We start from the raw sequence: 15,545 nt of genomic DNA, 5'->3' as shown, positions 1-15,545 counted from the left end.
GCTACTATAAAAGTGATTGTTCATGGAGTGTCAGAGCGACGGATCTTCAGCAGAGTAACGTTTGCTGGTCATGTGACCTGACCTGCAGGTGACCACGCCGTGCTGATTCAGCAGTGAAGTCTTGATTTACCGGATTTAGCACCTATCAGCATCCCTTTCGCTCTCTCTTTCTCCGGTCATGCTCTTTTATGTTACTCTCCCCCTCTCTCATAATCTTTGTGTCTGATCTGTCATCTTCCAGAAACTTCTCATCTCTACTGTCATACAACAATTATCCCAATTGTCGTTACGGCACTCAGGTAAAGCAGTAATGTTTTCCCATGAAATTATATGGCTATTATTATAACAATGATTAAAATAGTTCTGTTCAAAGAAAAAAAAACACCATCCACCAAACACTTTTCCACCATCAGGCCGAACAGTTCTCAGAACAGTAAGGAACGGTTCCAGTTATTTTCCACTTGAGCTGGGTTTGGCATGGCACGATTACAATCTGTCCTCAGCCTGTCTAATTCTCAGCGCGGCTGGCTTACAAACTAAACACAAGTAAATAATAAAATGAAAAGAAATAACTGATCATCCTCGTCGCTATTTACATCTCAAAGAACTATAAACTCTTGCGTTCTTGCTTCGTTATCGGATCCATAATGCTAAATGAAACCACATCCGTACCAGCTGGACCAGAACGGAACAGAATGGAAAGGTTAAGCAACGAGAACAGTTTGTCCCGAAGGTGGAAAAACATCCATACAGTTCAGACTGAAGTGACAAACAATGATTGGAAAATGCCTTGTTTATACCTTCCCGAGTATGGGCTTCCCTTCCTCGTAGTGTATTTCCTCATAGTCTGAGGACAGCAGGTCACTGGAACACACAAACACACACATCTGTTTCACTATATTAGTGAGGACATTACATAGACTTCCATTGATTTTATATCAGGTTAATGAAACTTTCTATCCCCTAACCCAACCCCTATCTCTAAATCTACCCATCCCAGAAACATCTGCAGAACAACAGATTTAAATAAAAACATGTTTTGGCCGATTTATAAGCCTTTTTAACTAGTGAGGACCAGTCCAATGTCCTCACTAGTTTCATATTTTACTATAAGTGAGGACATTTGTGCCCTCACAAGTATTGCCAAACAAGCAACACAAATACGCACACGCACACACACACATGAACTGGTATGAACTTATGATCATCTGTTGATTCTGGATATCAGAAGACTCTGGTATTCTGGCTCAAGTTTACACACCGGGACTGTTTTCTTCTGCTGAAGAGTATTTGCTTTGAAAGGAAAGTGTCGGAATCCAATATTGTTGGACCAGAGCCTATAATTCAGTCCCTATACTCAGTTCAACATATGTGCAACACATGTTTTCTGCATATTTCCACCGTTTCTGTTACATACACATACGAAGAAGAAATTCACGTGCTATTTTCAAATAATACGGTATATTTAGAAGATAGTCTTGTACTTATCAGAGATATACTTAATGAAAATGCTTGGCTTCTACTGATAATAAAACAAATCTGTATATTTGGCCTATAATTGCACTTAATGGTTCGATTAAGATATACTTAAGAAAAGTATAAGTAAGTATTCAAAGTAGTTTTCCTGTCGTTGTATTTAACATTTTTAGTTTGTATTTAGCAAACAGAGAAATTCTCTTTATTAAATACATAAATCATTTACATAAATTATAGGTTTTAAAAAAACTACGTATGATGTTAAGTTTGCCTAAAGAAAACGTTTCAGGTTACAACTCTAAGCATTGTTCCCTGAGAAGTGAATAAAACACAGGCATTCCTGTGTAAAGGTTTAATTGCAGAATCAAAATGATTAAACAAGTAGTTTACTGAGTGTACTGTATTATATAAAAAGCAGACTAGAAGTGTACAGTAGACAGTAAATTAACAGCACAGTTCAGAGAAGTTACAATACAAAAGAAAACCTTAGCTGTCAAACTAGTTGTGTACCCAAAGTTCACCGATTCCCCATTTAAGTAGACAGGACTTGGTCTTTGATGGCCGAAATACCGGCCCGGAGGTGTTGCAAATATGGCAGATGAGTGAATAGACTTTCCTAGAAAGGGCCTTTGGTCATCCTCAGCATCACAGACTGCAGCTGTCGGCCTTGTCATCACACTCCTGATGTGTTGTGTCAAAACAGACGGATCTAAGAGGCGCTTTAGGCTGAGACTGACACATTCATCTCTGTTTGTATTTATGTAAAAGGAAGGTAGGCAGTGTGTGTGTGTGTCAGGAGGTGACACTTATTGACCTTCACCGTCCTTTAATCATCACAAGCCTGGACTTGAGTCAGCGAGGCAGAACACACAAACATGCACTCTAGCTGACAAAACACTAGCTGCCTCGCTCTCAGCTGACTGCTCACTTCAAGAGAAGCCGCTTTCTGCTAGAACGCAATCTCCTGTAACCTTGTGGAAATGACTTAAACACACAGCTAGGTTTCCTCCGGAGCAAACAGGGCTGCCGCAGCGTCTAAGGGCTCAGATCAAAATATACAAATATTTTAGCATCAATCGGGGGTTAGGCTAGTTTGTGTGTGAGGGAATGTCAGGACGCATTGTGTTAGAAAGAACTGTATTACATCCTTTTCTATCTGTGTACATGAATGGCCTTAATATAACAATGCTATCGACCCAGTGTGACAGTTTTCCATTCTAGTCCATCATGAACTGATAAAGTAGCTCTACAGTAACACAATCTCAGTGTACTCCAATGCCAACACTTCCTTTTTGAGTTATTAAGGGTGCTTTCACATCTCTAGTTCGGTTCATTTGGTCCCGAACCAAGGGCAAACAATTATACATTGTTGCACTTTTCAGCTTTTTTGGTTCCTTTTCACACCACACTGATTGCTTTGGTCCGAACCAGTTGAAACGAACCAAAACGCACGCACGTGACAACATCCGCATCACTCACCCAGCCCTATCTTGCACCCAACGCAATTGACTTTGTACACCGACTCATGTGTCATTCCTATTTTGCACCCGCGCAAAGCGCGCTTTTCCCTCCACAGAAGCACGTCGCTAAACTAGTGAATGAACTTGCGCTCCCTGGGCGGTTCAGGGCAAAAAAGGAGGCGTGTTCCGGCGCAAACAATCCCTGGTGCTATTTTGCTGTTCCATTAAACATTTGCGCCACTGACCAGAAAAAAACCTAGTCTAAAGTCAGTGGCGCGTTGTTCTTTATGCTATTTTAAGGGCGCATGCTTGACCATAATGTATAGCGTGCACAACGCGCACACTTCGCTCATGTAATCTACACGGATGCAACAGTTACTTTTGCAAATCATAAATTGTTACACTAAAAAAATATTAACACATGAGATGACGGAAATCATTGTGGTGTGCCACGAAGATGTGAAACAATAGGCATAAATCTAGCTTACAAATTATTCAGGCTAATTGTAGTAATGAAGGATCAGACCTGTTTGCCCAATAGTGGCAAGACATAGATGTATATAAGGACATCTGACAAATTAGTTTGTCCGTCAAGAACCAGAAAAAAAAAAAAAAAAAAAATCGACTGAAAAACTGAAAAAACTGTTTAATTGACGCTATTTTGGGTGGGTTTCTCCCATCCCCATACAACACATCTTTTCTGTCTTTCACTGCTCTTCAAGAACATCAGTCCCGTCGGCTGTGAACCGCTCCTGGCGTGCGCCTGGTAAATACGCCATAATAATAGCGATCCATAATGGACCTTGCGCACCTGCTTTTAAAGGGAATGTTGGATGACGCTCTGATTGGTTTATTCACGTTACGCCCAAACCACACCTATGAATAATAAAGCTACTTCAGACCAACCCATTTTAGATTTGCGCCGGGCGGAAGAGCCATTTATCCCGCCGGGAAAATAGCAACAGCGTCGAGACCCGCCCACAAAGTTACTTGCGCTTCGCGCTTTGACACTTGCGTTTCAGATCGTTTAAATAGGGCCCTAAGAGTTCAAGCACATAGCGCTGAAACCCTTTTGTAATTGTTACTGTGGTGTGGCAAGCAGCGGGGCGAGGGGGCGCGAGAGCGGGCCGGTGACGGGTGACGAGGAGGAACCAAGGCAGCGGAAGACAAGAGAGGACCAGGCCTGGAGTTTATGTTGAGTTTAGTTTAAGTTGTATTATGTTTGTGTGGGCAGTCGTCTGTGAGGGGCTACCCGCGGTTTTACTTTCGTTTCGTTCATTTATTTGTATATTAAAGTTTGTTGAACGTTCGCTAGTTCCCGCCTCCTTCCTTCCCAGCTAAAAACATCGTTAAAGTTACATTTTCCAAGATCAGCATTCCCCCCAAAAAGTGATCAGGCAGACTAAACCGTAAGTCGTAGAGACTTGAAACTTTGAGGGCTGGTAGTACTCACACCGCCTACAACAGGGGTGTCCAACCCTGGTACTGGAGAGATACCGTCCTGCAGATTTTAGCTCCGACCTGAATCAAACACACCTGAACCAGCTAATCATGGTAATTAGGGTGCTAGGTAATTACAGACAGGTGTGTTGGAGCAGCGCTGGAACTGAAATCTGTAGGATGGTAGCTCTCCAGGAGCAGGGTTGGACCATAGATATCCATAATAAGGGCTAGATGTCTTACGGCGGAGTCACCATCGGCATCCCCGGCGGCCATCTTGTCACAGGCAGGCTTTCTGTTGGGCTCTGTGGAACCTGATGTAAGATGAGTGATCTGTCCGAACATAAATACTCTTATCTCGCTGAAATCTTGACGGATTTACAAATGGTTTGGTTTCTTACAAACGTTATTAACATGGCTACAAATCTGGATGCTTTAACACGTTGAAATTGCAGCTTTTCATTTCGATAAACGACTTAATCGTGCAGCTTGTGTATTACGGCTAACTTACGTGCACGTTATCAAGGCTGAGACCACAATCGAGCTGTTCAATTACATAGGTTTATTGACACCAATAACGATTTTATGACAACCAATCTTTTGTCTAGTTAAAATAAACTTAGTTTGCGTGTTTTTTTGTTTGTTTAATTTTTTTTTTTTAAATACAAATTATTTTATTATATTCTTATTAAAAAAGCATATATATATATATATATATATATATATATATATATATATATATATAGAGAGAGAGAGAGAGAGAGAGAGAGAGAGAGAGAGAGAGAGAGAGAGAGAGCTAGCTCTGGGAAAAAAATTCAGAGCTGTATATGTATAAATATATATAATTTCTCATGTTGCCATTCGGTACACAGTTTTAGTAGCCTATATATTGATTTAACATAAATACCTTGTGTGTGTGTGTGTGTGTGTGTGTGTGTGTGTGTGTGTGTGTGTGTGTGTGTGTGTGTGTGTGTGTGTGTGTGTGTGTGTGTATTCATTGCACCCATCTGTTCTGTTCAATGTTACTTTCATATTAAAGTCCATGGTTATAATTATTCATAAGTATGTAGTGTCATAACTACATCTCTGACATTTATAACAAACGAAACAGTTTGAAAATCGGTTGAAAATTGAGAAAGTTATGGTTATTTAAAAGTAAATGCACCATTAAAACACACTGTTACGAGTGAGCGAGCTGCCTGTGACAAGATGGCCGCAAGTTGCGGACGGCGACCTCCATTGGCCAACAGCGCGCACGAGACATCTAGCCTTTATTATGGATATCTATGGGTTGGACACCCTGGCCTATAACATCACAGAGGCTCAACCCGAATGTCCTGACGGGGGTGCTACAGAGGTCAAAAGTATGAAATGACTCATTATTCCTAAATTGGTTAGGCATAGACTCGAGTGTTTTATATCGTTGAAACCCTTGGCTCGGGAAGACGGACAAAATCTGCGTCTCTGATTTGCTCATAATTTTGCTATATTTTTGGGTATTTTTGATTATTTTTTAAAGCCTACGTTTGCAAACTAGTCCCAGGTTTTTGACCCAATCTGAACCAAATCAGTGCAGTGAGATTCCCTGGAGTCTGAATGTCAATAGTTATCAAAAAGTGTTGAAATTTCGGTTGGAAGAAGAAGGAGCCACTTTTACTAAAATGGTTATAACTCAAGAACGGAATGAGATATTTTCTCCCAGCTCAGCACACGTATGTAAGAGCTCATTCTTGTGTGAAAAAAGGAAGCAGCAACTGGCCACTTGGTGGTGCTATAACAGGAAGATTTTTTTGAAAATGGCTTTAACTACTTCACTGTTTGTCTGATAGACTTGAAATTTGGCATGCAGTGCCAGTCCAGGGTAACATGATTGTCTATGTGGACACTGACGTATCTCAAAAAACATGTCCGCCACCGGCCAATTAAGTTTGAGCAGCTATTAGAAAAGTTTAACGGAGGCTGATCGTAATGACACTCACTGGGCCTGTTTGACTCATGACCCTAGAGACCTGTTAGAAATCCGAAAGAGATTGGCCACAGGGCAACCCTTTACGCTTGGAGAATGCGTGAGTATCACACCATTTTTTGGGCACGCCCACAACATTCGTACCGCATGTTAGAACGCCTCATTCTGAACAACTTTGCCTCTAGGACCGCCACTGTCCATTGAATTGTTCGTTAAATATTGGGGATTATTTAAGGGGGGGGGGGGGGGGGGGTGAAATGCTGTTTCATGCATACTGAGCTTTTTACACTGTTAAAGACTTGGATTCCCATCCTAAACATAGACAAAGTTTCAAAAACTAATGTTGGACGTTTGATGGGGTATTTCTGTGTTAAAAATACTCCTTCCGGTTTCTCACAAGTTTCGGAGAGTTTTTTTCGAGTATGGGTCGGCTTGACGTCGATAGAGCGGAAGGTCCTTGTATGGGCCGTACGGGCTCTTCTCGCGGTAGGGTGCGCGCGCGCGTGACTAGAGCAAGAGAGGAAATGCACGCCGTAAACACTCTCTCAGCTGCAGATCCAGTCGTCCGTGAACACTTATGACGCGCCGCGCTCCACTTTATTCCTATGGGTGACGTCGAGCAACTTCAACGCTTCAGCACAGCATTCTGGGAAGGCAGCGCTGCATTTGAACCGATTTGAACGCAGAAATGACGGGAAGCTTCACAACATCGCTTCAGTCGCGTCGCAAAGTGGATTTCCACACTCCAAGAAGTGTGTTTTTGACGGAGCGGTCCCAGCGATAAAGGTTCGGTCCTGCTTTGGAAGCAGCCGGTGAGTAAAACTGCTTCAAATGTCTGTGCTGTCGGCTATCGTCACGTGAGTAAACATCAGTAAACGGCACGATCGCGTGCTTCATCATTCAAATGTGCTAACGTTACTCCATTGCTGTTCTCTGTATAACGTTACACTAGTCTGACGTGCAAAACCGTTTTGCTTGCTACTGCTAAGGTTTAGTCGCATACAACAGTCCATAAACCGAATCATGTCCTCATAAACTGCGAGTAAAGACAAATGTTGACAGGCCCCTAAATACAGTCCACACCACAGAGACGGACGTCCTGATGTTGCTGTTTCTCCTGTTCAATTTATTTCAGCCTCCGGATCTGATTCTGGATCATATCTATTAGCTGAGATCGATAGCCATGGGTTTCTCCACGCTTGAGGACGTCACCGCTCGTCATTCTTTAGCTCCGCCCACATGATACGCCTCCAGGCGCTCGGTTTTTTCCGGAAAGACTCGGTACAGCCCATATTTCTTTTATAAATATAATAAAACTAAAGACTTTTCGGAGATATGAACGATGCAATACTACTCTATAGGTACTCAAGATTGACATGAGATTGACTGAAACTGAGTGTTGCACCCCCACCCCCTTAAAAACAACAACTTTGGCAACTAGTTGGGGCTAACAAGTTTTATGCCTCTGTAATCATGTGGTATTTCACACATACACACAATAGTCATATCATTGGATAGATCTCTATACTGAACAACTTTTCCTCATGAACCACTGCTGTCAATCAAATTGTTTATTAAAGGGGGGGTGAAACACTCAGTTTCAGTCAGTGTCATGTCAATCTTGAGTACCTATAGAGTAGCATTGCATCCTTCATATCTCCGAAAAGTTTTTATTTTTTTAATAATTATATAAGAAAGATGCGCTGTTCCGAGTCTTTCCGAAAAAAGCCGAGCGGGTGGGGGCGTGTCGTGTGAGCGGAGCTAAATAATGACGTGTGCGCGCTGCTGCTATTGAGTCGAGTGCGTCGTAAAGCTGTGTCATCCCTAACAGCGGGAAAAAAACTTTATTCAAAATAAAAATATGGCTTTTAATCAGATACAGCCATACATCTATGATCCGGAATCAGACCCAGAGGCTGCAGTTGAACAGGAGCAGCAGCAAAAACGACTAGAGCAGGACGTCTCTATGTGGTACAAGTTACACTAACTATATAATATGCTTAGCGGCTTGTGTTATTTACATATTTATACTTGAATTATATCGTCGTATTTTTGTCTTTGAAGGTGTACATGTGGGAAGTGCAGTTTTGCACGTGTGTTTGTGTGTTTACGCGTGGTTTGTGTAGACAGTAAGCGGACTGGTTTTGCACGGCAGGCTAAGTTAGTGTTTACATAGAAAGACACGGAATAGTAGCGCATTTGAATGAAGAAGCGCGCTTATTTAGTTCAACATATTTCCCCCCTCTTTGTGTATTGTTGTTTGGAGAGCTTTTACAATACACAAACATAAAGTTACACATATAGTGGCCAGCTAAACAAATGTACATGCACTACACATCGCATGCTCCATTGATCAATTAACTATACGTGATCATGTTTGGGCTACTTGATGAGCATAGGCAAAAACACAGACATTTGAAGCAGTCTCACTCATCGCCTGCGGTACTAACGTTGGGACTGCTCCATCCTTCAGCATTAGGCGATCGGGAAAATCCGGCGTCGAGCTGGGCCTTGTTTATGAAACAGTCGGCACCGAAATGCAGTGAACAGATATAAACATTCGCGCAACTCAGTTGCTGATCCGGAAAAGCAAATTACATCCACTGTTGCCTTAACGCGGGGTTTTGGGGAATCTGTGCAGGACTGTCTTGGTCTGGCAACCAAAAACGCACTTTTTGATGTCATTTTTAGTTGTGCACATCACCTGTGCAGCAGCCTACAAGCCAGCGCTTTGATGGGCGTAGCCTGTTACTTTCGCTCTCTCCCTCTCTCTCTCTCACGCGCTTCCGGTAGAATTGTCCGTAAGGCCCATACAAGGAAATTCCGCCCCCACTAACGTCAATGGGGACGCATGATCGAAAAAAACTTGCCGAAACTTATGACTAACCGGAAGTAGTATTTTTGACAAAGAAATACTCCCATCAAACGTCCACCTTAACTTTTGAAACTTTGTCTGTGTTTAGTATGGGATTCCAAGTCTTTAACAGTGTAAAAAGATCAGTATGCATGAAACAGCATTTCACCCCCCCTTAAAATATTCATGATTATATGAAACACCTACTTTTGTAAACTAGTCCTAGGTTTTGTTAACCAATGCAGTACAATTCTCAGGACTCTCTAGGTCAATAATTATCTCATTTATAACTCATTTAGGAAGTGGGTGTGGCAAAATATACTCAAAAGCCTATAAATCCTCAAGGAAAAACTTGGATGACGCTATAACTGTTAAAAAGCTTTAAAAAAAACATATATTTTCTGTAGTAAACTTCCTGTACTGTCTGTAAATGGTATTTTCCATATATGATCCAAGTTGTTACATGCTTACTAAACAAAACAATACTTTTTATGCATATGTGCTTAAAGGCCTTAAAATGATTGAACACTGATAATTGCTGCTCACAGCTATACACCGATAAGGCATAACATTATGACCACTGACAGGTGAAGTGAATAACACTGATGATCACTTCATCACAGCTCCTGTTAGTGGGTGGGATATATTAGGCAGCAAGTGAAAATTTTGTCCTCAGAGTTGATGTGTTAGAAGCAGGAGAAATGGGCAAGCGTGAGGATTTGAGAGAGTTTGACAAGGGCCAGATTGTGACGGCTAGACGACTGGGTCAGAGCATCTCCAAAACTGCAGCTCTTGTGGGCTGTTCCCGGTCTGCAGTGGTCAGTCTCTATCAAAAGTGCTCCAAGGAAGGAACAGTGGAGAACCGGCCACAGGGTCATGGGCGGCCAAGGCTCATTGATGCACGTGAGGAGCGAAGGCTGGCCCGTGGGGTCCGATCAAACAGACGAGCTACTGGAGCTCAAACTGCTCCAGAAGTTAATGCTGGTTCTGATAGAAAGGTTTCAGAATACACAGAGCATCGCAGTTTGTTGTGTATGGGGCGGCATAGCCGCATACCAGTCAGAAAGGATCTGCTGCTAACATCTTTGGTGCCAGATACTACAGCACACCTTCAGGGGGCGAGTGAAGTCCATGCCTCGACGGGTCAGGGCTGTTTTGGCAGCAAAGGGGGGACCAACACAATATTAGGAAGTCATAATGTTATGCCTGATGGATGTATTTTGCTAACTGCCATTACATTAGTACATTAACTGTGTGCAAGATTTTTTGAAAGGCTAAATTACTTCCAATTGTAGATAAAGCAGTGATCAACATCTGTATTTGGCCTGGGTTATCTTAGCTGCCAAGAGGAATTATTCGATTTTCATAAATTATTACAAGGAAAAAATGTGTTTTCTCTAAACAACATCTGGAATCGTGCTTAATCTGAGCAGTAACATGTATTCAGATATTAGGCAGGGTCAACACAACAGTGTAATTATTTTGACTTGAGAAAACATAATGAAAAGTCCAGTAAACGTATTCTTCTTCTGAGACTAACGTTTCTAACTATAACTCTTAGAGCTTTTAAGCTACAACTACCAAACTCAGGCGAGACCTTCGGCTGTTCTCCCTCATAATGCTATATTTTTTGTAACTGATCCGACTTTAGGAATTCCCATACCAGACTTTCGAACAAACCCAAATTCCCAAAGCCTTTTTTTTACTTAGGTGGTCAAAACATTTATTCAATAACACATATGGAGTATTCAAGCTTTCTATCATTAGCAAAGCTTAACAACTAACCTAGGAAAACATGCTAGACATGTGCTAAAACATGCTAGCCACATGCTAATTCATGCTAGCAATATGTTAAAACATGGTCTGTCTTTACTTGTTGAGGCTTGTTACTTGTTGACTATAATTAGTTAATAGTCATGTGCCTCAACAAATAAAGCCATAGCATAATGAAACCTTTATAAATCATTAGCTAATGATTAATTAATGCAGACAACTGGAAGTTGAAATGCATGGCTTTGACCCCCTTGTGGTAATTAACACATTCATTTACATTTATGGTTAATAGAATGTATTATTCAGGAATTATTACATGATGACACATTTAATTAATAGCAAATCATATATTGTGTAATCTATTAATCTTCATTAGTTGCTGATGCAGTAATCATTAATAAATGTGTTAGTTCGTCATGGGGAATACATTAACTCATGATTATTTGTGCATTAGTTAGGCATGAATTAATGCATAGTAGTGCACCCGTATTGTACAGTGTTACCCAATATTCTGCAAGAGGTTTGAAACTTAAGAGCAAAACTGTCGCTTAGGATGCTTTTGCAGACTGTCAGAGTCTGAGAATCACCAATTGCTGTATATATTAATTGCCCGTTACAGTTTACATTCATGTTTAAGTGAAATGGATTACTTTAAAATAATAATAAAGTAATCACTTTGCTAACTTAAAATACTATTCCGATGTGAGTGTAATTTGATTACCACCCATTTAAAATGCAAATGTGATGAAATACAGTTAGGCCTACTTTAAATTTTGTATTTTAAAAACATATCTAAGTTACATGTATTGTTACTCTCCAACCCCTGATAATGTAAAAAGTTTTCCTTTAGCAATGGAGGGTTATGATGATGTTTTCACAGGTGCAGTGAGAGGATTCTCTGAACTATATACACAGATGGATATAATTAGATCAAGACAATTGTGTTGTCGCACAACCATAACCCTGGCCACATGTACACCCATATACAGACACATGCTGACAAGCTAACAGCACACACACACACACAGAGGCATTGTGAGCGAGACAGTGAGTCTAGGAGGTAAACCGCATATCAAAGCAGTCTGACAGACAGAGGCAGTTCCCTTTTACAATTACAGTATTTTTAGTCTCTCGGGTCTCGTATCAAAACCGTCTCCTCAATCAGCTCAAGCGTAAGCTGCAGCAACAGAGCCATGACAGAGACTTTCAGATAGTTATTTTGACCCAGGACACTTCTTTAATAAACTGTTTTACTTGATTTCTCATCCGGCAGGAGAAAAATTAAAAGTCAGATTGCTTAGAAAAGTAACAGCACTTGTCATCAGCAAAGGAACACGATTTGAGATATCACTGATGTCCTTAACTCAAATGGAGTGGCTAAAGTTAGACAATGCCATTTAATATTCACAAATCCCTAACCCTTATTTTGAGCAATATTAAATCCTAAATATAGCTGAAAGCAGCAATTATCAGGCCAATCACAAAAGAATCTACCAGTAGATCAAATGCAAAAATGAGTAAAGACATTGGAGACAGTTTTAAGCAATGTTGACAACCCATAGCCTGACGTCGTCATACTCAGTTTTTTAGTCAGAGTATGAGTTTGATACTGCCCCATTGGGCCATTATCTGTCCATCATTGTATAAAGTCCTGACAATTTGATTGGTTTGAGCTTAGTTGCTCCACAACGGATCAAGTCCAGATCGAACTTCCCGGCCTCAAATGTTGTGGACGGGGCTAAGTTCAGCTGGCATGCAGGCTAGACAACCCACATAAATACATTGAGTTGTAAAGAGACAACTCAAGAGTTTTGTTTAATTATAGTCCCACCAAGTGCCACAGTTCCACTGAATTTTTTAAGTGTCCTCCGAGTGCCCCCATACAGTAGCCACAGTTATAACCACAGTTATGACCCATACCTGACTTTGATTACATTTTCTGCCACTTAATATCAAAATTTTGGCATTTGGGCATAATCATATTACCAATGACCTATGATTCGGATTTTCTTATGGTGGTTTTGTTTCTATCGGACTAACAGTTTTGAAGATATTCGCATACGTTTTTTTAAGCACTAAATCCCAACGTTACACAAACCATAAGGTGAAACCTAGCATGTTTGGTATTGTTGGACTCCTGCAAAGATTCAGGAATCAAAGGAGATGACTCCCATGAAAATAAGTCAACCATATCCAAAGTTATAAGCATGTAAAAATAAAAAAAACTTGGTCCGAAACTTCTCAGACGCTTTCAGGACATCGTGCTGATGGCCCATACCAAGTTTTGTTAAGGTGCGTTCACGCATTTGTAAAATACAGCACTTCACTACAAAATTCAAAATGGCTGACGGACAAAATGGCAGACATGAGAAAATTGGATATCAGTGGACTTGGCATGTTGCCCCGAATCTAACAAGACCACTTTTAGTTGATTTCTAGGCAAACCGTTCAGACCATGTAGCCTCAGGTCATTAAGATATATACCAAGTTTGGTCAGAATTCAACAAATCGTTGCAGAAATACGGCCTTATGTCTATTTTCACAATGCTATGTAAAATTTGTTAGCGAATTATTCGAAAACAGTTTGATGAATCGACTTAAATTCCATTATTATTATTTTTTGCCATTGTCTGAAGATGATCTGGTTTAATTTTCGGTGAAATTTGGATAAACTGTTTAGGAGGAGTTTGAAGAGGTAGTTTTTTTTTGGGTGAAAAAAAGGCACTACAGAAAAGTATGTCAGAGTTCAATCGAATCGTCTTGAGCCATCAATCAGAGGAAAATGTTTTGTTTCTAGCCCCTAGTAGTAGGGAGGTTAAGTGACTTTTGACTTCAAGTCATGATGCAAAGGTCCCCTTTGGTATGGAAGTACCTTAGGGTCATACAAATAAATTTATCCTAAGACACAAGTGAGATCACAATTTTTATCAAAAATAAACAGGTTTTTTTTTAAAATGGCCGACAATGTGCCGAAAATACTCTAGAGCCCATATCTTTGCTTCAGTTATCGCTATAATGACAAATTTGGTGTCAAAGTGTACATTTTTGGGGTCGGGGAATCCAATAAAATTGGTTTCAGGTTTAAAAAAACAAAATATTTCCCCATACTATGACAACTAGGGGTAAAAATGCACATTTCACAAAAAAAATGATGTCATCAGAGTGACTTTTTAATTATATTTTCCTTCAAAAACTTTAATTTTGTATTTAAGCAGTGCAGCTACTTCTGTACATTACATTTGTCCTAAGTAGCATGAGATTTCGACCAGTCAGGAGTAGCCTATAGCAAATCAGTTCCTGCAACAACACATCCCATCTGCACCAGGAGCTGTGACAGCTGTTAAAGGTCAGAGGTGACAGGTTAACACTTTGAGGTTCGAATGACTTTCTTATTAAATAGAAACATGTTTTTAATGTTAGATAACTAATAACTAGCTAGCTAGTAACTAGTTACCTTCATCATAACTGTATTAATTTTTATTGAAGCAAGCACATAGCCTACTAGTCCAGGCGTTTTAGGAAAAAAGGGTGAACAAATTGCAACAGAATCAAACTCAACTGATTTTGTATCCTCAATATGTCCTGAGTAAGAAAGAAAAAAAAAAGCCCAGAAGAATCCCGTTAGGGGAAATTACAGAAAAAGACCCAAATATAACATATTCATACGTCTATTCATTATTTTTCTCACATGAATAGGGTAAAACGTTTAACCTTTAGATATCGCCATGAAAATTATTGAATTGATTACTTATATCAAGACAAACAAAAAATGTATTACAAGTTTTTTTTAATTGTTTGTTAACATGGACAAACAGTGCATAATCGTATTAGCACATCCTCTAGTTGCTCTGGGGTCAGTCAGATCAGACCACAACATCAGAAAGTTACTATGTCTAATTTCGAAACAATTGACCGTACAATTTTAGAAGAAATGGTACAGCACCTTAAAAAAAATCAACCTGTGCCCTTGACACACTCCCCACTTCTTTTTTCAAATGTGTGTTTAACTGTTAAGAAGCAGATCTCCTAGAAGTGGTGAACTCCTCACTTCTCTATGGGACTTTTCCAACCGCCCTTAAAACGTCTCAGGTTACGTATGTAACCCTAGTTCCCTGAGGGAACGAGACGCTGCGTCGAAACGCTGTGAGAACGCCTCTGCGTTAATGCGTCGTGAAGCGCCTGTAGAACCATTCCATCGGAAAAAAGATCGATCGTCGGCGTGATGACGTCATCGACCGGAAGCTATAAAACGTCCGTGAAAACAAACAGGAACTAACTTCTGATAAAGCCTGAAGTAAGTGATCACGGACACGCCGGGAGTATGGCAGAGCGACGCAGCGTCTCGTTCCCTCAGGGAACTAGGGTTACATACGTAACCTGAGACGTTCCCTTTCGGGGAACTCGAGCTGCGTCGAAACGCTGTGAGAACGCTTATACCCACATCGCCATAGGACCAAGTGTCTCGTATGTGTGAAGCCGAAGCGCACACGGTTACGAGAGAACCTGTGCCCCTACTGTAGATGCCAGGTCTAGCTCGTAGAACCTGACGAAGGTAGAAGGAGACGACCATCCGGCC

The 15,545-nt window shown here is 40.7% G+C and overlaps 1 protein-coding gene across 2 annotated transcripts in view; it reads right to left on the bottom strand.

The window, feature by feature from the left end:
• The window catches only part of LOC137074996 (disintegrin and metalloproteinase domain-containing protein 23), an 87,676-nt gene that overhangs the window by 55,256 nt on the left and 16,875 nt on the right, over window positions 1–15,545 (bottom strand). For both annotated transcript variants that reach the window (XM_067443118.1, XM_067443119.1), the window contains exon 4: window positions 801–864. In XM_067443118.1, coding sequence (XP_067299219.1) covers window positions 801–864 — 64 coding nt within the window. The remainder of the gene's footprint in view (window positions 1–800; window positions 865–15,545) is intronic.

Source organism: Pseudorasbora parva, chromosome 5 (assembly GCF_024679245.1).
Source record: "Pseudorasbora parva isolate DD20220531a chromosome 5, ASM2467924v1, whole genome shotgun sequence".
Lineage (NCBI taxonomy): Eukaryota > Metazoa > Chordata > Actinopteri > Cypriniformes > Gobionidae > Pseudorasbora > Pseudorasbora parva.
This window is presented reverse-complemented; position numbering and strand designations above follow the sequence as displayed.